Source organism: Pistacia vera, unplaced genomic scaffold (assembly GCF_008641045.1).
Source record: "Pistacia vera cultivar Batoury unplaced genomic scaffold, PisVer_v2 Contig257, whole genome shotgun sequence".
In the NCBI taxonomy this organism is placed as follows: domain Eukaryota; kingdom Viridiplantae; phylum Streptophyta; class Magnoliopsida; order Sapindales; family Anacardiaceae; genus Pistacia; species Pistacia vera.
The window spans coordinates 263,031-283,073 of record NW_022196065.1 but is presented as its reverse complement, the minus strand read 5'-3'; the positions used below and the strand labels follow the sequence as shown (position 1 = coordinate 283,073).

General features: G+C 34.1%; 2 protein-coding genes across 5 annotated transcripts; both read right to left on the bottom strand.

The window, feature by feature from the left end:
* Window positions 1-3,204: 3,204 nt before the first annotated feature.
* On the bottom strand, window positions 3,205-10,062 carry LOC116132631 (plant UBX domain-containing protein 11). Its single transcript, XM_031418302.1, has 10 exons — window positions 9,907-10,062; window positions 9,605-9,704; window positions 8,346-8,392; window positions 8,132-8,141; window positions 6,951-7,016; window positions 6,776-6,843; window positions 5,649-5,837; window positions 5,043-5,562; window positions 4,198-4,455; window positions 3,205-3,690 (listed from the first exon to the last, which is right to left on the bottom strand). The coding sequence occupies exons 2-10, from the start codon at window positions 9,702-9,704 to the stop codon at window positions 3,470-3,472; spliced, it is 1,479 nt and encodes a 492-aa protein (XP_031274162.1). The 5' UTR covers window positions 9,907-10,062; the 3' UTR covers window positions 3,205-3,469.
* Window positions 10,063-12,694: 2,632 nt separating this feature from the next.
* On the bottom strand, window positions 12,695-18,403 carry LOC116132625 (pentatricopeptide repeat-containing protein At1g06710, mitochondrial). 4 transcript variants are annotated; one of them, XM_031418294.1, is made up of 5 exons: window positions 15,402-18,403; window positions 14,629-15,091; window positions 14,204-14,311; window positions 13,427-13,531; window positions 12,695-12,947 (listed from the first exon to the last, which is right to left on the bottom strand). In XM_031418294.1, exons 1-2 carry the CDS (start codon window positions 18,363-18,365, stop codon window positions 15,050-15,052), a joined length of 3,006 nt encoding a protein of 1,001 aa, XP_031274154.1. In that variant the 5' UTR covers window positions 18,366-18,403; the 3' UTR covers window positions 12,695-12,947; window positions 13,427-13,531; window positions 14,204-14,311; window positions 14,629-15,049. The 4 variants fall into 4 exon arrangements, with proteins under 4 accessions (XP_031274154.1, XP_031274156.1, XP_031274152.1 ...); XM_031418296.1 differs by having other exon boundaries at window positions 14,204-15,091; window positions 15,402-15,520; window positions 15,593-18,403; XM_031418292.1 differs by having other exon boundaries at window positions 14,204-15,091.
* Between the last annotated feature and the right edge of the window lie 1,640 nt (window positions 18,404-20,043).

Below are 20,043 nucleotides of genomic sequence, written 5' to 3'. Positions count from 1 at the left end.
ACCATACAGAGACATTTGCACCCGTAGCTAAAATCAACATGGTACATGTTTTATTATCTTTAGCCGCAAAACTTGATTGGCCATTACAACAATTCGATTTAAGAATGCTTTCCTGCATGGGAATGTCAAAGAGATCTATATGGATCCTCCACCAAGGGTATTTAAGGTATGTAAGTTAAAGAAATCTCTTGGGTTGAGTAATTCCGAGGGCATGGTTTGGGAGGTTTACAAAAGCTATGAAGTCTTTTGGCTACCATCAGAGCAATTCAGATCATAATTGTTCCTAAAGAAACAAAAAGGAAAGATCACCGCACTATGTATGTGGATGATATAGTGGTCACTGGAAATGATCCAGAAGAAAGAACTGCTACCAAAGTACTTGTTAGAAGAATTCGAAATAAAAGATCTAGGTTCTTTGAAATATTTTCTTGGAATCGAAGTGTCTCGATCTAACGAAGTTATTTCTATCACAAAGAAAGTATCCTTAGATGTTTTGCAGGAAACTGGTTGTTAGTATGTCAACCAGCAGATACACCAATTGAAGAAGGTTTGAAATTATTATCAAGATTGATCAAGTACTAGTATAACGGGAGATATCAAGACTTGAGGGAAGATTGATGTACTTGTCACACACTAGGCCAAATCTTGCCATGTTGAGTATAGTTAGTTAGTGGAACAACATATGAATGCTGTCACACACATTTTGAGATACTTAAAGCATGTCCTGGGAAAGGAATCCTATTTACTAAAAAAATAGATTACCAAAATGTGAATGCATATACTGATGCTGATTGGCGGAGTAGTGGATGACAGGCGATCTACTTGGGTGGTTTCACTTTTGTAGGAGGTAATCTAGTCACATGGAGAAGCAAAAAACAGAATGTTGTGGCATGCTCAAGCGCTGAAGCAAAATTTAGGGGAATAACACTTGGGATTTGTGAAGCTTTGTGGCTATGATTTCTCTTGCAAGATTGGATTATCAACCTAATTAACCAATCTGGTTATATTGTGACAAAAGCAGCATGTGATATTGCTCGCAATCCAGTTCAACATGATCGTACAAAACATGTTGAAGTAGATGTTTTTTCATCAAAGAAAAGCTAAATGAAAAGATCATTGAATTGCCCAAGATTTGATCAGAAGATCAATTGTGATATTCTTACCAAAACTGTCTCCAAACGTATTTCTCACAAGTTTTAGACAAGTTGGTCATGTGTGACATCTAACACCAACTTGAAGGGAAGTGTTGAGATTTCAACAAATTCCTAAATATTTTAGGATCATCTTATTTTGTCAATTTTAAGATACTCAATGTCTTTAATATCATGTAATCTCCTAATTATGTCTGTATATTGTAATTGACATAATTAGAGATTCGTAGATGTATCTCCCTATATAAAGTTTGTAACTCTTACTGAATTAATCAATGAATTGAAAACCCAATTCTTCAAACAAACATGATAATCACGTTGTCTGATTTGGGGAAAGTGTAATGTTAACAAATAAAGAGATTAATAAAACTATATTCAAAAAATTGTTTTTGAGGGTTAAAATGTAAAATTTGATAATAGGATCAAAAAATTAAAGGATAAAGATTATTGAATATTTATAATTAAATTTAAAGATTTTGCATAATCACCGACTCTCAACAACCAGGCCTAAATTATTGCTCATGACTCTAAATATTTTAAATTTTGTTTGTAAGCATTAAATTTAATAATTATTAATTATATTCAATGTAAAAATTGATGAGACCCAAAATAATAATAATAATTAATATATTATAAAAATATTGGTATATAATCTAAGAATAAAAAATTTCAACTAAAGTATTGCAAGATGATAATGGAAAGAAAAATTGTGTCAAACGTAACACATGCGTGAATTCTTTCGTGGCTTAGTTGTCATCCTTTTGAGTGCTTGCGGCAGTATTTTTTTCATCTTCATCTTCATCTTCTTTAGCCTCTTCTTCTTCGCTTCTTTTGACGGTAACTATTGCAAACCAAAGATTTGGAAATGCATATAACTGAACAGAATCGCCAATTTTCATCCGCTATCCCTTAACCAAAAGTAAAAACATACATTGACCTATTATTTTCCTTTTTTGTCTTCATCATATCCCATTGTCTCAAACATATTGGCCTCTCATGCAGCGATGGATCAATCAATATTGCATTTATCTCGGATAACTGTACCAGTATCTAGCGACGTCTGTTGTTCATCTGTCAAAAACTGTTCATTTGTTTCGTCGATATCGAGAACCTACGCTCACCACTACTTACATCAGACTTGTATAAAGTTTTCTGTATCACAAGAACCAAAACTTTTAGGTAATTCCGAAGATGGGTTTAGCCCTAAATCAACAATTTGTTTCTTCCCCCAGCAAATTTTTTCTAACATTAAGATTTGCCATCTCTTTTTCCAGCTTTTCGCTTGCAACATCTACTAGTTTTTCTTTTATTTCCTCTCTGCTTAACATCTTTCTTCTTGTAGTTTTCTTGTGAATTTTGAGAAAGAAATTGAAGGATGAAACTTAGATTCTTTAATCATCCATATTAATTGGAAAAGAATATGTTATCCTAATTTACAACTGAATTAGATTCAACTATAAGTTGGATTTGAACTCTGAAGAAATTACTGATCGAAAAAGGTTTGATGTCGTGATATTTTGTGTTCTAATCAATTATAAATTAATTGAGGCTAATTTGAAAAGCTAACGAAAATCACTAGTAAAAAGAACATTCAACCTAAGCTTTCCTACTCCAAAATTGAAATGGACTCAACTGTCCTAGTTTACAACTTAAACGTAGTGAATTGAGATTTAATTTGGCCAAATTTCTAATCCTATTGTTATTTGGAAAGCTTCATTATTCTCATATGCTGTTAACTTCATTTGCCCATAAGCTACCAAAATTTCCTATATTACATAAAGCCCCTGAAAATTAGCAAGTAACTCCTTAAAATACAAAAACAAGATTCTAAATATTAAAAAGATCCCTACAAATTTTTTTTTTTTTTTTTAAAAAAGGGGGGATTTTTTTATAGTTTTAATTTTCCCAAAAATCAATTCACCACTTGAAACTTGGCTATCTCTAGGGAGAATGAAATTTACACTTCCCTGGTTTTGAAATTAAAAAATAAAATGAAATCTAATCAAAAAAATAACTCTTATCATGTAATAAACTAATTATCAACAATTCCAACTAAATTCATCAAGCAATTGGAAGGGGCAATATTGACAACCAAAAATATGTACTTGTACAAATATCTAGTGGCTTTACTCTCTTTTGAATAGCGGAAAATCTAGACAGAAATATTATGGACCTTTCGTTATTATTATGTCCGATAGTTTTATTTACGAATCAGACTCTACACCAAAGTTAGGAGGTTTGGAAAAACAAACAAGACGGAAGCCAAGTTCTTACATAATTCAGGGCTCAGAATCTTTGCAGTTGAGTCTAGTGGAACCTTATTTGCCATTGTTGTCACCACCATACTGTGTCGAATTTCCATTCCAGAAGGCGTTTCTATCACTGAAACGGTCATCATCTTCATCACGTTTCAATGTATGAATATTGCTCCCAAAAGCAGATGTGGTTCGTGGCCCATCCTTACTGTCATTTCTGCTGGATGAAGTACTGTCATTTGTCTCTCTTCTAGCAAGGTTATTTCGAAATGCAGAATTTGGACCTACAAGAGTTAATGAGAGACATGTGAAATGGTGTTTCCAAATGAAGCTTTTGAAGAGAGATCGTAACTCTCTCAAACTTTCACCAAACATTCAATTAGATGAACAAGAAGACAAAAAAATTTAAAAACAGGAAAATTTTCAATGGAAATAGTTTCCACCAGAAGGCTTGGAACCCAAGACTGGTACCAGCAGACAAATCGAAGGGGAGCGAGAGACAGGAAAATACCTTTCCCAGGCCGCAACAAGGGTAGTATAATTCACTACTTGATCCACATTCCATTCAAATTCCTTTGATTAAATTGTGGTCTCTTTTATATAAGTCATCTTATTTTAATATTTATTTTTTTCATTATGTTCATTTGCTTTTGCTTAAAATTCGGTACTAACCAGCCTATACTTGGAATGTAAACAAAGCATGTTAATGGAAACAAAAGTTTTTAGTCCTAAACGATCTTTTATTGTTAGTAGAAAATAATGTGGCATCAAAGAATTTTATACAAACTCACTGTATTCCCATATGCCGGTCTGAGAATCTTGTCCTGAACTTGATGAGTTGGCTCCACCACTGAAATAGGAAAAAGGATTCACATATGACAACATTCTTCGAACATATCCAAAATAGCCCCCAGCCGTTTCATTGGAAGGATGAGCATTAGTTGAAGAGTTGGTTTTCTCAAAGGATGAAGATGAAGCTTTCTGACGTGGAACTACTACCAATGTTTGTCTGTTAAACAAACTCAACTCTGATAATGATTTGCTTAAATCTGCAGCAGGTTAAGAAGACAAAAATGAATGACACTCATTCCTAATTTAATGTTTGCCCACAAAACTATAATAGCAGAGTGTAAAGAGCGAATATTTTAAAATGAATTTTATCGGGTTCTTAATAACAATAGCAATCCCCAATTTAACAGAGAATGAATTTATAAGGATCAAGAACTCAGACTATGCAGATAAAACAACACGGAGAATGCATCGAGGTACTGAAATGATAAGCTTCACTCCAGAGATTATGCTAGCACAACATTTTTTTCCCCCCATTTAAGAAAAAAATAATTCAAAGATGATCACTAGCACCCAAAAAGGCACTTAATTAAACTTGCAAGCAGGCAAGAAGGGAGTTGAGTGATACACAACTACCGAGGCCTTTAGTAGCTCATGCAGTTTCTCACAAGTACAATAAAGTAATTCGCACACAAGTAAAAGATCTTGCTGTTCTGATGCTTTTGAACAAAAAAATAAATGCCCAAAATAACAAAAAAGATAAAGCACATTACGCAGTACATTCCTTTGCGAGCATATCCTGATTATATTTTAATCTGAAGCAAAATTCTATTTAATATTTTCATACCTTCATCACTAAATACTTTGCGAGGATATGGAACAGCAAGATCATAGGGGCCCAGGCTACTTGCTTGGTTATCCACATAATCTTTCACCACCCTTAAACTGCTTGTCAAATCAAATTTCTCTCGTAGGCTAACACCATTATGTAATCGGATATTTAAATGAACATCACTTGATTCATTGACTTTACCGCAATCAGCCAATGACTTAACCTTCTCATCATTTTTGTCATCTGCCTTCTCATATTGCACTGCTACCTTTGCTTCAGCTGAAATTGCTTTTGAATGTACTTCGGGACCACTGGAATGATGATTAATATTCCTTTTGATGACAGGGTCAAGCACAGGGGCTGCATCGAAAGACTCATGCTCTGTTCTAGAATTGCTTGGCTCTGCCATTACAGTACCAAGAGAATCCTTTACTGCTTCAGAGGAAGAGGTGGAGAGCTCATCTTCAATACTCCCTGACTGGCTGCCACTTGCAAATTCCAAAGAAGTCTTTACACCCTTTTCAGTATTATTTTCCTGTTGATGCAAGAAAATCAAAATTGAAGAACCTTATCAACGTACAGTTTAAAGATACCAAGGCAATTAATAAAACTAAAGTGTACCTTCGCCATCTCAGATCCAACAGATGATGTCGCCTCTGAGGATTGGACATTTTTCTGCAATGTAGGGGATGGAACAGCTGTACCTGAAGAACCTCCCTGCTCAGATGTGCCAATAACAGAAGTCTCTGAAGGGGGTGGTTCAGATTTTTTTGAAGCAAGTGCGGCAGACAATACCGTTGCAGTTGTTTCCTGCAAATTTTCAGCAAGAAAGTAAAAACCTCAGCCATGTTTTCATACAAAACCAAATTAAAAGACTGACACAGGAGGCCAGACATCCAACATGTAGATGATAAAGGTGCAGAAGACCTTTAAAAATATAAATTAAACTAATTACCCAAGAAGATATCAATACACACAAGGATTCTTATAGACCTCCTTGGTAATCATGTTGACCTTAACAAATTATCAAAAATGCCATTGATGGTCAGAGAGTTGCTCATAGATTTTTCTCTCAATTTCCCAATTTCTCTCCCCTTTCTAGTTAGTTTCTATGAAAATATTCTCTCGCATATCTCTATATTTCTCCCCTTTCTAATTATTTTCTAAGCCTCTCCTTTCACTCTCCTCTTCCTTTCGCTTTCTTCTCATTGTACTACACCATTTTCCCAAGACTATACCAACTTGTCTACAACTCATCCCACCTTTTAGCACTTAAATATGCCTAAAGATAAACTTGGACAAGAATGCAATTATAAAAAAGAATCACTTGATCTGGAATCAGTTAACCACAAATGAAAGGAACTTAAAAATATTATAATCTGCGTTACATGAAAATTTAATAAATCATAGATTAATCTTTTTAAAATTTTTAACAAACATGAAAACGTTGTGCCATAGAAAGGTCAAGATATCCTTTTTGGGGCTCAGAAGCTTGGTATGCAACCATATAGAAATACATGTGTACTAGAAAAATATGATAAAACCCATTCAATGTCTCAGATAACTGTAACAACAAATAGTAGACAATAAAAACTTTAAATTTCCACGTAAATTTATCGAACCAGACAAAGTGCAAGATTTAAATAAACAAATAGCTCCTTACACATTCGAGAGCACTCAAGTGGGGGCATGAAACTAAGAAGCAGGAGAAACCAAAAACAGGAATAACAAAAACAAGACAAACATACCTGAATATGAAGACTCAACCATGCCTTCTCTAAATTGGATGCCAGAACTTCAGCACTAACAAACCCTTCTGGAAAAGTACCAAGGAAAGAAAATAACCCAAATGTTAAGACCTGTTTATAAATAATGATGTTCACTACCCCTACTAAAGGTTTACTTTAGCATACATAAACATACCACTTTTCCATACTTGTACACCATTGTATCCGATAGCCGTTATACAAGGAACAGAGTTTTGTGGATCTATAAGAAGTTGATGTAAGTACAAACTAAAAATTCCTCACAAATTACAGGGGAAAAAACATGTATACTCATAATATTACCGATCACATTTCAGAATCACCAAATTAGCCATGGGCCATCCGACTTACTTTTGAACTGAGATGTGTTGGAGATAGAACATTTTTCTTCCTTCTCATATTTTTCCAAGAAGATTGTGGGATTGGAAAGTAGATGATGCTTATCAATTTGAATAAACATAATGATGACCTAGAAATAAATGCCTATTCATTGTTCAGCAAAGAAATGAAATGACATTTTGCCAAGATATAAAAATGACACAGAAATTTATTTCATTATTAAACAAAACAACTGATAGCATGCTTTCACTCATGCAATCACAAGAAACAAATTTTCCAGCTCTTTATTCGTGTTCAAAAGGCATAGACCAGACAAGGTTTTCAAGAATTTTTGTAAAGATCTAAATCTCTTGCAATGGACACATGGTCCACCATTCTAAACTTTTATTCTCATTTCCAATATACTTGGTGTTCACTATGAAAAAAAAATGTTCCAGCTATAGAAATTGATTACCATCTAATTGAGAGTTCCCATTGAAAAAGACAAATTTCTCATTGTTTACTGGTACGAACTACAAGCAACAGTCATGAAATGAGTATACAATACCATTTCCATACTGAATGAAATTTTAAGGAAAGACTTTCTCGTTAACATGCGCGATAAGAAAATATTCGGCCTTATGATTCACCAAAGACATTTTAAATACATATATATCCCTTGTCTTGCTCTAGCTAGTAGCTAGGTTGCTTTTTCCTAAAAGTGATACAGAATGAGATTTTGAGAAATGACTTTCTTGTTAACATGAAAGTGTGGAGCACTGAATTTAAAGTTTGCAGGTGAAATTATGTAAATGCAAGCAATTAAAACTAACAGAACAGATACCCTTATAAGAATTATTTTAAAATAAAAAAAAAAAAAAAAAAAAAAAAAAAAAAAAAGACTAGCAGAAACTTTTCAAGTTAAGATATTATTTCCCACAGCTCAGTGCCCAAGTAAGAATGATAGGAGCTTAAACCTGTAATATTTTAAAAGAAAATTTTCACTCAAAACTAGGATACATATTGCACAAAAATTGTAGCATCAGTGCTCTGTCGAGGATATGCAGTAAAAACAATACTTTGAGAGTGACTCTGCCACCGAACAAGCATGAGACAATGAATAAATATATAAATAAATTTATTTATTTATTAATATTGTATTCTAAAAAGAAGAACAAAACATAATGAGGTTTGAAATTCAAATCAAATTATAAAAATACAAAACCTACTGTTAAGTCAGTCCATGTGGTGTTTTCCAAGTTGACTGAATTGACATCTCACCTGTAATCAAAACATGGAAAATAGAAAAAATGAAAAACTAAAGCAGCTTTTTCTTTTTTTTTTTTTTTTTTTTTTTTTTTTTTTTTTTTTTTTTTAAAATAGAAGAAGAATTCAATTGTCTTTACATTGCAATACTAACTGATATAGCTTAGATACTCTAATATTTTAATTAACGTCTGGCAAATGATCTATTTTATTCTCTGGGGATTTATATGTTCATGTGTTTTTATTTTACCTAGGATGCAGAATGTGCCCACTACATCACTTAAACAACTTGGCAGGGAACAGCCACCACAAACTAGGAGTCATTCATAGGATTTGAGATTTCTTAATGTGTTTGGTTTTTATAGCCAAGATTTTTTCCATCTTCTAGGTTTAGCAAACATGACTAAAACACACTTAACAAAAGGTTGCTGTTTCTCTTATCGTCTACCCTTCTATATTCTAGAACACCTGACTTTCTCATTTACTTCATTATTTCTCTGTTCATTTCCTTTCCGGTCATTATCTACTCAATTTCTTCCTCTTCATAAGAAGCGTATTGTTGAGAGGGCTAGCTTGGTCTAAAGCCTGCGTAAGCCCACCAAAAAATTAAATTTACTACAGAATAACCCTTAGGTTAGAAAATGATTAACATATCATTATATATAAATTTATGGAAATCACATATTGGCAAAACTTAAGCAAAGTTTCAATGCGAACCTTCTTCATTTATTGGAACTTCATCACGTATTGGTGCATTCTTCATTCATTGCCCCCTAGGTAGGTGTATATTTTCTCTTTTCTCAATGAAACTTCCTACTATCGTCCAGGTTTGCTTATAATATTCTTTACTCAGTTCTAAATAATTACTTCATTTGAGAGAGAGAAAAAAAGCTTAGTTTTAGCCCACCCTAACAGAGGTTTCTGGCTATGCCCGTTCTCATCATCTACTTTTTCTTCTTCTGCTCACATCTCCTTTTATCGTTTCTATAGGTGATTAAACTGTTTACCATTTGGCTATATTTACACTGTATTTCTACTAGTTTAGTTCATCAATCACATATCGAGGCTCTTAAAGAAATTTACTTTAACTCTTTGATGTCAAATTCAGCTATTTATGTATGCATTCACTTTAAAAACTTTTCAGTTTCCACATGAATATCTACGCCACATAAATTTACTGAATGATAGGTCACGCTTCATTCAACACAGAAAAGAAGGTCAAATTACCTGAAATGTAAACAACAAAAAGCTTCTTCTGCTTTTTAGCTTCAGCAATGGCTTCAGGAATCGAACCTTTAAACGTCAAAGAGGAGAGAGAGCGTTCCATCTAAAAATTAATCAAACAATTAAAGTACATACTACAAGCCTAATTTTCAATCAGAAAGCAATCAATTCAAACAGAATAACTAACTCACTTGAAAGATTCACAATTATAAACCCTAATTGCAAGCCTTATCAAATAATTTATTTAATTTAACATGTTTTCTCTACTAGCTCGAGACTCAAAATAATAAAAAATAAAAAAGTACCTCTGATTAAGAAACAGGATTTCTGAAGAATTGTTAGTAAAATTAGGGTTTGGATCGCAAAAACAGAGGAAAGAAGAAGGGAGAGTTGGGTGATTCCGGAAATTTGTAACAGAGTTTATGAATATAATATAAGCCGTAGGATTGCGTTTATTATAAATGTTTGGTTTTTGGAAATGTGGCCTAATATTGAAGCTGACAGAAATATCCTTTGTTCTCCCAACTTCAAGAAGAAATTCTAAAACCTTCTTTCACTCTACTTTTTCACTGAATGATAAGAGATTTACCAATTTGTCACTAAGATGATATGGTGGTGTTTAATATTTTTTTTTATTTTAAAAAATGAACTCGAAAATGAAAATATTCACTAATGAGATAGGAGGTTTTGTAAAATTAGACCTAAAAGGTTTACGAAAAGGATAAATGTTGGCTTTATGGGGTCATCAACTTGACAGAATGAGGAGATTCATCTATGTGACATCGGTGCTTAATGATATAACTCATCTATACACGAACATGTACATTACAAAGCTTTTATGTCCGTTATTGATGTTTAATAACCTAACTCATCGATTTGATTATACATACATTGCAAAACCCTTCATGTTCGACCACCACTAAGTGTGGGGCTATCTGCTTTCATTGATGAAATATATATATAAAGTTGCATTGTGATTATCAACCATAATTTTTTGCTTAATGATAAAAGGTTGATCCTAATAATAAGTACATCTAATGCTACAGTAGATCCTTTATTTAAGATAACTGACAGGATTAGGGTTAGGATAGGGGTGTTAGTCAAGCCGAGCTACTCGATAAAAACTCGGGCTTGGCTCAAGAATATCCAAGCTAAGCCAGCTCGCAATGAGCAACGAGTTGTGTTCAAGTGACATCCGACTTAGCTCGACTAGCCTCACGAGCTTTCATTGGCTCGATTGGTTTTTAGGGCGATATTTGCAAGTATTGGGGGTGTTATGAAATTGACATGCAAAACTTTGTAAAAATGATAATTGACCCCCAATTAATAGAAAATTGAAGTAAGATGTTCAACATTCGTGCAAAACCCATTTCAAAGAAAAAACCTAATTGGACATCCTAACCCCTAATTGGACAACCTTGATTTTTGTCGACCGCCGCTTCAACCGGTTGTTTTTCCGTCGACCGTCGCCTCTTCTCGCCGTCTCCTTCACTGACGACAACAACTTTTGCCCCAATCTACTTTCAAAATCCGATTCAATAATCTAACAGTTTTAACCATGAGTGGTAAGATCCGCAGCATTTTGATTTTTTTTTAATTCTTGCTTGTTTTGTTGGTTGGGAGATTGCTTTTTGATTGGAGAATGGTTTTGGAGCAAAATTGGTTTGTGAAAGTTTGTTGTTTTGGAGTGAAATTGGTTTGGAAGTGTTGTTATTTTTGTTTTGGAGTTGCCGTTTTGGCGTGAAATGGATTTGCCAATTTAAGTTGTTGGTTGTGGAATGTGCCATTGTCACCTTGCCCACCACTGCTTGATAAAATGCCCAGACCACTCTTACCATCATACACTCACCCCTACGCCATTTTAATCAAGCTGGCTCGAACTCATTTACACGAGCTTGAGTCGGGTTCAATCCAACTCGTGTAAAAAACGAGTTGAGTTTTGAGTCCATTTTCCTTGGCTTGTCAAGCTAGAGACTTGACTTGAGGTCGCTAAAGTGTTCAACAAATCAGGCTCGTTTAGGGCAAAACTCGACTCGTTTACAACCCTAGATAAGGATCCTTGATCCCACAAAGATTCGTATTCTAGGTATGAAATTTGTTGTCCTCTATTTTCATATAACATGAATTAACATAAATTGTCAACTATAGAAACAATTGAGAAATTACGAACATAAAGGTGTTTCTTGATTTAACTTCTTCTTTTGAAAAATATTGTGGTTATAATGATTCAATTTTTCATTCCGACGATATCATAGTTATGATGAATAATTTTGTCTCATAAATATTGTACTCTAAAATATAAAACTTAAAACCACCCTTTGGGGCCTATAAATATGTATATAGAAGTAGAAGAAGAACTTAAGAGGTCTTCAATTGAAAATGAAAATGAAACAATTAACTTTATTCCATCCTCAATTCTCTAATATGAGGGCTATAAACTCTCTGCCACACTTTGGGGAGTGTTTGCTATAAACTCTCTGCCACACTTTGGGGAGTGTTTGTTTTATTATTTTGAGTAGTATTTTTTAAATATTATTGGTTGATAGAGTTGGTGACTATTACTAGGTAGAATTTAAAAATTAACAAAAAAACCCCCTAGGTTTGCTAATTTAACTTAACACCCCAATATATAAAATTTTTGTAAAATAACAAAAACACCGCTACCACACACAGTTGCCAGATTTCAACCACCATTGCCGGAATCTGGTGTTACGACACACAACTAGATGACATTTTCCAGTTAGATCCACTGTGAATCTGACCAAAAAATGCCAGATTTACAACCACATCTAACCATGTTTGGTCGTCAACGATGGCCAAAGATATGACCATCGTTGAAGACCAGCAACAGCCAAAGATCTGACCGTAGATCTAGCATTTTCTGGTCAAATCCACAATGAATCTGGTCGGTAAATGATAGATCAATGCACTAACGGCAAGATCTAACCAGTAGTGCGTCATTTACCAGATTCCGACCACCTTCCGACGGTGGTGGCCAAAATCTGGCAAATGTGGGTGAGTAGAGGTGTTTTTGTCAATTTCTAAACTTTTTTGGGGAGTGTTTAGTTAAATTAATAAACTTAGGGAATTTAAAAATAATTGAATAAAATATAAAGTATTTTCAGAATAGAGAAACAAACGTGTATTTTGAAAATAGTATTAATAGAATAAGGAAAAATAATTAAACAAATGGACCCTTCAAGATTTTGTATAATCGAGTGAAGTTGGACTTGAACTCATAACTTTAGGTCTCTACATTCGCCAAATCTCAAGAATTGTTTCCCTTCGTAGTTTCATCGAGAAATCCTCATCATCAATGTCAATAATCTACCCGATGAATTTGACCCTGTGAACCATTGGAAAGCCCCACCGATTATAAGCTTAAATAGGCAGATTCAAATGTTAGATTTGGAAATGCATGCTCTCAAACTTTTAACATAATTTCAGAAAGTTGACTGATTTTTCAATATGATTTACCCCAATCTACTTCCACACACATAATGCAAAATTATAAATGTATCTGTCACTAGTTTACTTAAAGTGCGGCTAAATTTCAAGAAAATATGAAAATGGGAATGAGGAGTATCTCTTTGAGTGCATATAACTCCGTCCGTGACTTGTACAAACGTGTTAGCACTTCTTAACTCTAAACTCCAGTATGAAATGGCAGAATGCAGGAGGACAGCCCTTTTTATTTTTTATTTTTCCCAAATAAAAAAGAACTTAAGATAATTAAAACAAAGAAAGTTAACCAATATTTGTTTCAAGTCCAATTGATTTGTGGTTAAGCTTTGCTTGAAGTGAATAAAGGGATAAAGAACTCACTTTAAATGGCATGTTGTAAGCAATTGCAGAGCTTTCTCATATTTTGCAGCATCGAAGCTTGAAGATGAGCTGCTTTGGAAAGCTTGGAGAGCAAATATTACCGCACTGAAAAATAAAGCATGATCAACGGTGAGAAAAGGACCCCATCTATTAGGACTTGCAAGAACTTAGCGAGATATCTCATAATAACGCATAGTGCAGTGTTGCTTCAATTAATAATATCTGCGCCTACCAATTCTGATTTAAAAAAATGTCAATAATACAACAGATATAAGAGAACTATAACGAATGCTAAAAATTATAGATGAAGAAGCACATTACAATTGATAAGCACTGCCGAAAATAGTAAGAGTAAATTTGTCTAAGAAATACCAAGCATTACGGCTTAAAGACCTTTATATAGCAGTACTGCATGAAGAAGCACATCAAAATTGATAAATGGAATGGAATATTTAAGAAAAAGCACACAATTGATCTTGGGGAGAGAGTTTAAACTACCAAAAAAAAAAAAAAAAAATTAGACACCAGGTTGACAACTTAAAAAACTAAATCACATATTACTAGCAGATAAACAGGAAAAAAAAAACAAAAAAAGCAAAGAAAAATTCAAAACCATGACCCTCAGGTATTGACATTTTTTTATAAGAAATTATTTATCATTAATTTGTGTTTTTTAAAATAATTATCAGGGGAGGACACTACCATGTGTATATGCATCAGTTTGAATAAATTTTCACAACTGTGAAAGCTGCATATACAAGAGATAGCTACACTGACCTGACCTGGCGATAATCAAGTGATCAACAAAGAGACTGCAACTGGAAAAGAGCTCCGGTAACCAACCAAAGAAGGAAATGAACTCATCATGAAAATCAAAATGAAGGCCTTTGGCAGGAATGGTAATGCAAATAAGAAATGAAAAAGAAAGTATCAGGGGAAACGATTAAAAAGCAATAACCAGGCATATTTTCCTTAAACATCAAGGATTTTACGTATGTAGTGTATAATAGTGTCAACAGTAAAATTCTTATTATTTACACCAGAAAAAAAAAAAAAAATTTAAGGGACAACAACTTCAAGAAAGATTGGGTGCTGCATACATGTGAAAGAGAGCACAATAATGATGTATTTAGTAAACTCAAACAAATAAAAACTAGTGTGTATTAGTCAGGTCACTTCAGAATGATAGTAGATATACGAACCTTGCTATGGTTGATGGACAGCATAGTAGCAGTGAATCACTTTAAAGATAAACTGTCTTGCATCAGAGCCAGCAAGCAATAAGCAGTAAGCAGCAGCAGCTTCATGCAAAGCCAGGTGATATAAATCAAACAGGGAATACTATTACTGACTTTGTCACCTTGGATGGTCAAACAAGTTTTTGTTGTAGCTCAGCAATCCATTATATAGCTCTCTTTTGATTCAAAGTTGCTTCTCATGGTGAACCAAAGCCACCACGAATACATACTCAGTTATATAAGCATCTAACTGCTACATATGTCTTCATGTTTTCATATGCATGTACTGAAAATTCTGCTCCAATAAAGTCAGGCTCTGAGAGGTGGTCATGTACAATTAAGTTAATGTATTGGTTGAAACTGAACCAATTATTGTACGAAAATCCTAGGTTGACCTAGATCCGTCTTCTTGAAGCCAATTAATATCCTGCTCAAATAGAATTTTTATACCATAAGTTAGACAAAAGTATCAAGTGGCTACATTAAAGTAATGTATACTCTGGATTGTTTAATAGCTGACAACAAAAACTTTCAGCAATAACAACTATATTTTTTTATAGGAAGCAATAACCACTATATTACTGATGGCTTCTGTTAAGCTAGTGTTTACAATTAGAAAGTCATCACCTGTTCTCTTAGAACATTCACTAGGAAAAGATTATTTATGTTTGCTTGTTTTATCATTTCAAAATAAAAGAGAGCGGCAAGAAGAAAAAAAAAAGTTAAGAGATACCAACCGTTTGGCATATGCCATCAGACAGTTGAAGGGCATCTTCCCACCTGTTAACTCTAATTAGCCCTTTAATTAGATGAACAAACGTGCTCAGCTCTGGAACACCACCCTTTCTTGTCATGTCTACATACAACTCAAAAGCTTTATCAACCTTACCTGCGAGGGAGAGACTCTCAACTAATGAAACATACGTACTTTTGTTCACAGCCGAAATTGATGAATATGATGCCATCTCTTCATGCAGCTCTAAAGCCAATTCCAATCTTCCAACTTTTATAAAGTTATCAATCAGAATTCTATAAACTGGAGTGATTGGTACTGAATCATTTTTGTCCATCTCATCTAAAAGCCCAAGTGAGGCTATGAACTCTCTGCTTAAACCTTCAACAACCTTACGATAGCCTGCTACATGCCTAGGCCAGTATGTTTGCTTCATCTCTTCCAAAAGTTTGTGAGCCTCATCTAGAAGACCAGAAGCACAACAATGGTTTATTAAAACCCGATACGTGACAAAATTTGGTGCACAACCTTTTGAACTCATTTCTCTAAATAGCTGAAGGCATTTGTCAATTTTACCCAATTTCCCAAAACCATCTATCATGGCTGTATAAGTCACAACATTTGGATAGCAACCCTTTTCTTCCATCATCAACATAAGCTTATAGGCTTCATCTGTCTTTCCAACCTTACAGAGGCCATCAATCATCTCTGTGTAAATAACAACATTAGGAGCACAAGAATTTTCTAGCATTTTGGACAAGACTTTTAAGGCAAGATCCAATCGCTTATCCTTAAACATTCTGTCAATCAAAGTGCTGTAGGTATATACATTTGGACTGTATCCATGCTCTAACATCTTGGAAAACACCACTTGTGCTTCCTCAAGCTTCCCAACCTTGCAAAATCCATCAATTAGAGCATCATACACAATATGGTTTGGCTCACAACCTTCCGCAGACATAGCATCCAATAAGTTATGCGCCTCTTTCACTTTGTGAGCTTTGCACAGACCATCTATCAAAGCTCCATGTGTAAAAACATTTGGTTCTTTGATGTCGCTGTCAACAACTTTGAAATACATATCTACATCCGGAATTTCCACATCACCCCTTAATCTAGCATAAATCTGGCAAGCCTTATCAATCTGCCCAGCTTTACAATGGCCATCAATCAGAGCTGTAAAGGTGACAATATTAGGAATGCAACCCTCAGATAGCATAGTCTCAAAAAGTTCATTTGCACAGGACAACTTTCTTGCTTTAAGGTAAGCATGTATAAGAGCAGTATAAGTTACCACATTTGGAGCACAACCTTCTTTTACCATTTCATCAAACCAGTTTCGAGCCTGTTCAATAAGGCCAGCTTTACAAAAATTATCAATTAATATCGTATATGTATAGACATCAGGAACTAAACTATTTCTTTTCATTTCTTCAAACAATGAAAAAGCCTTTTCTATTTCAGAGGCATCACATAGATAACTGATTACTTTGGAATATGTACTAGTATCAGGTATAAATCCCTTACTCATCATTTCATGAATAACACTATAAGCTTTCTCAAATTTTCCAGCACCACAAAGACACCGAGAAAAATTACTTACATTGATTTTATTTAGGACAACCCCTGCATCAAGCATTTCACTGTAAGCTTTCTCAGCCAAATCCAACACATTGGGACCAGGCAACTCCTCATTGGCACAAATGCCGCCAATCAATATATTATAAACCACATAACCTGGCTGGCATCCACATTCGACCATCTTCTTAAGTAACTTATAGGCATAAGAGTAATCTCCTGACCTACAATAAGCATGAACAAGGGAATTAAATATCCTAGGACTCGGATAACAACCTTCTGAAATCATCATACTGAGAATCCTTTTACATCTGCCAAGTTGTTTTTTCCTCAAACACCCACAAAGCAAAATCCTAAATGTCACAACATTAGGAATGCAAGAACTAGCTCGCATTCTGTTCAAAAAATCCATAGCTTCTTCAAAAAGTGAAGCTTCGCACAACCCAGATATCATCTTCGTATAAAGTACTGTATCCGGCACAAACTCTTCCTTCTCAATCAATGTTAAAGCTTCCCTCCACCTCCTTGCTCTGCAAAGGGAATGCGCGTAACAACCTAAAGTAAAAACATCCATACTAAACCCTGCATCCAACATCTCTCTATGAACCAAATTAGCCGTCTCTAATCTCCCTGCTCTTAAAAACACTTGAATTAATGCATTATAAGTCACTCGTGTACACTTATACCCAAAATCTTTCAACCTCCCTAACTCCTCTAAAGCGACATTCCACAACCCATTTCGACAACATTTACGAATCAACACATTAAGCAACTTCCCAAGCACTTCCCTATCATCATTTCTTATTTCCCGCAAAAATTCTTCCGGCACTCTCTCATTATGATCACATTCAATTAGCTCCAACAATGCATTATACACAGGCATAGTATGCGAATACCCAATTTGCCTACTCGCCCAAATAAAAAACTTAACACCCAATTCAGGGTTTTTAATCAAATACAACACATCAACCACTAATGATTCACTTAATTTCACTCTAAATTGCCTAAGAAACTGCTGGGTTTTATCACTAAACCCATCTTTATCACCCAATATCGTATTAGCAATCAAAACGGCGTCGTTAGAGCACTTACCAGCATCGAACTGTGCTACCGAATTAGCATCTGAACTCATCAAAGAGTCCCGCAGAAACCCAAATTCCTCCGCAGAAACGGACTCGACCTGCGAAGCCTCGGCCAAAACGGGGTCGTCTGGGTCTACCAATCCGGGGAGATTGTAGGGAGAAGAGGCGGAGATGAATCGGGTGAAGATAGAGAACAGATTTTGGCGGGAAAGATTGAGTGAATGGGAAATGAAAATGGGTGATTTTGAAGGGTAAATGAGAGATGAAATTGAGTGATAAAGAAGAGTCTTTAGGCTTCGTTTGTTCATTCTTTTGAATGAATCAAAGGGTTTTGGTTTAGGGTTTAAGGCGGGTTTTTAGTGGAAGAAGAAGAAGCTAAAAGGGCCGTTCGATATTATGGGACAGTACCGGTAACGTTACCGCGTTGATAATAATATTTATAATAGTGTAATTAGAATATTGATTTGATAATATTACAGTATTATGCTATTAAATAACAAGCATTTTTTACATATAATTTATTTATTTATTTTTTTTCAAAATAAGTGGATTAAAATATATAGAAACTTAGAGGCATGGTCCTCTTTTTGCATTAAATAAATTTATCTATTGTTAAACCAATTTCATTACAAAAAAATAAAGAATTAGCAATGTTTAATCATATGTTACTTCTCTTCTTTAAATTCATGTTAAATATAATAACAGAAAGTATAGTATGTTAAATCAATTCAAGTAATCAATCCAATTTAAATGCCTAATATTAGGCGTCCAAAGATTTTATATGCATAAAGTCCTATATGTAAAGTTACGGGACATAAAATAAATAAATCAGTTAAAATACAAATTCAATCACAAAATCCAATAATTTACTAATTATACTCTTAATAAAATAATAAATATTATATTACCAATATAGAGTGTTAGACTATACTAAACTCGATATTCTAGATGTTGTTTGATAACCTAATTAAAGTATACTAGATCATGCTAGATGGTGCTAGACTTGACTATCATCGTATTCTGACTATTTTTGTTCTTCTAATTTTTCATCAAGGGCAAATAAGTTAAATCATGTGATTCTATGCCTAAGTCTATCTTTTAAATAAACCCTTTACATATTGGGAATTAAGATTAGTAAAGTTGCTTATATGTGAAAATATTTCTATATTTCTATAAACTTTCATAATGTTTTTAAAGCCTAACATGAATATTAAAATCCAACATAACTTTCAAATCCAATTTTCTAAAAAAAGTGGAAATTTAAAATATTTTTTAATAGCTATTATTAAGATCCCTTTATCATATATATATTCATTCAATGTTTTAAAACCCAGCTTGGCCCGGCCGGTTTAACTGGTTTGATCGGGAACCGACCACTGAGCCGGGCCAAGTAAGGATAAAACCTGGTATATGCATGTGACCCGGTGTAACACCCACATGGAGGTACGAAATTTAATTTACGCTTTTATACCTTTAGTTGATTTTTTTGCTAAAGTTATTTTGAGAAAATGTGAAGCAAATGCCTTAAACTTGCATTAAGGGTAAAATTGTATTTTCACTCAAAATTAGTTGAAAAAGTGAAGAGTGAAAAGAGGTAGAATTTCATGGAGAATATATTAAAAATGAGGGCATTATAGTAATTGACTAAGGGACATAGATGAAATTTTAAAAAAAGTACAAGGGCAAAATGGGAACATATGCATATTAATATGAGATATTAGGAGTTCAAGCAAAAAGACCTTATCATTCTCTACTCCCTCTCACGCCACTTCATTGTCAATTTCTCTCATCTCTTCATCAAATTTCCAAGGGATTTTAGAGGGCTTTTGGTTAGATTTTGGTAGAGATTTGATCATAAGCACCCAAAGGTAAAAATTCTTGCAATAGATGTGAGATTAATTTTTAAAGTGTTGATTTTTGATGGTTTGTGGTCATAGGATTTAAGAAGAAGAGAGTTTGATCAAAGAAGGTTCTTAAAGGGTAAAA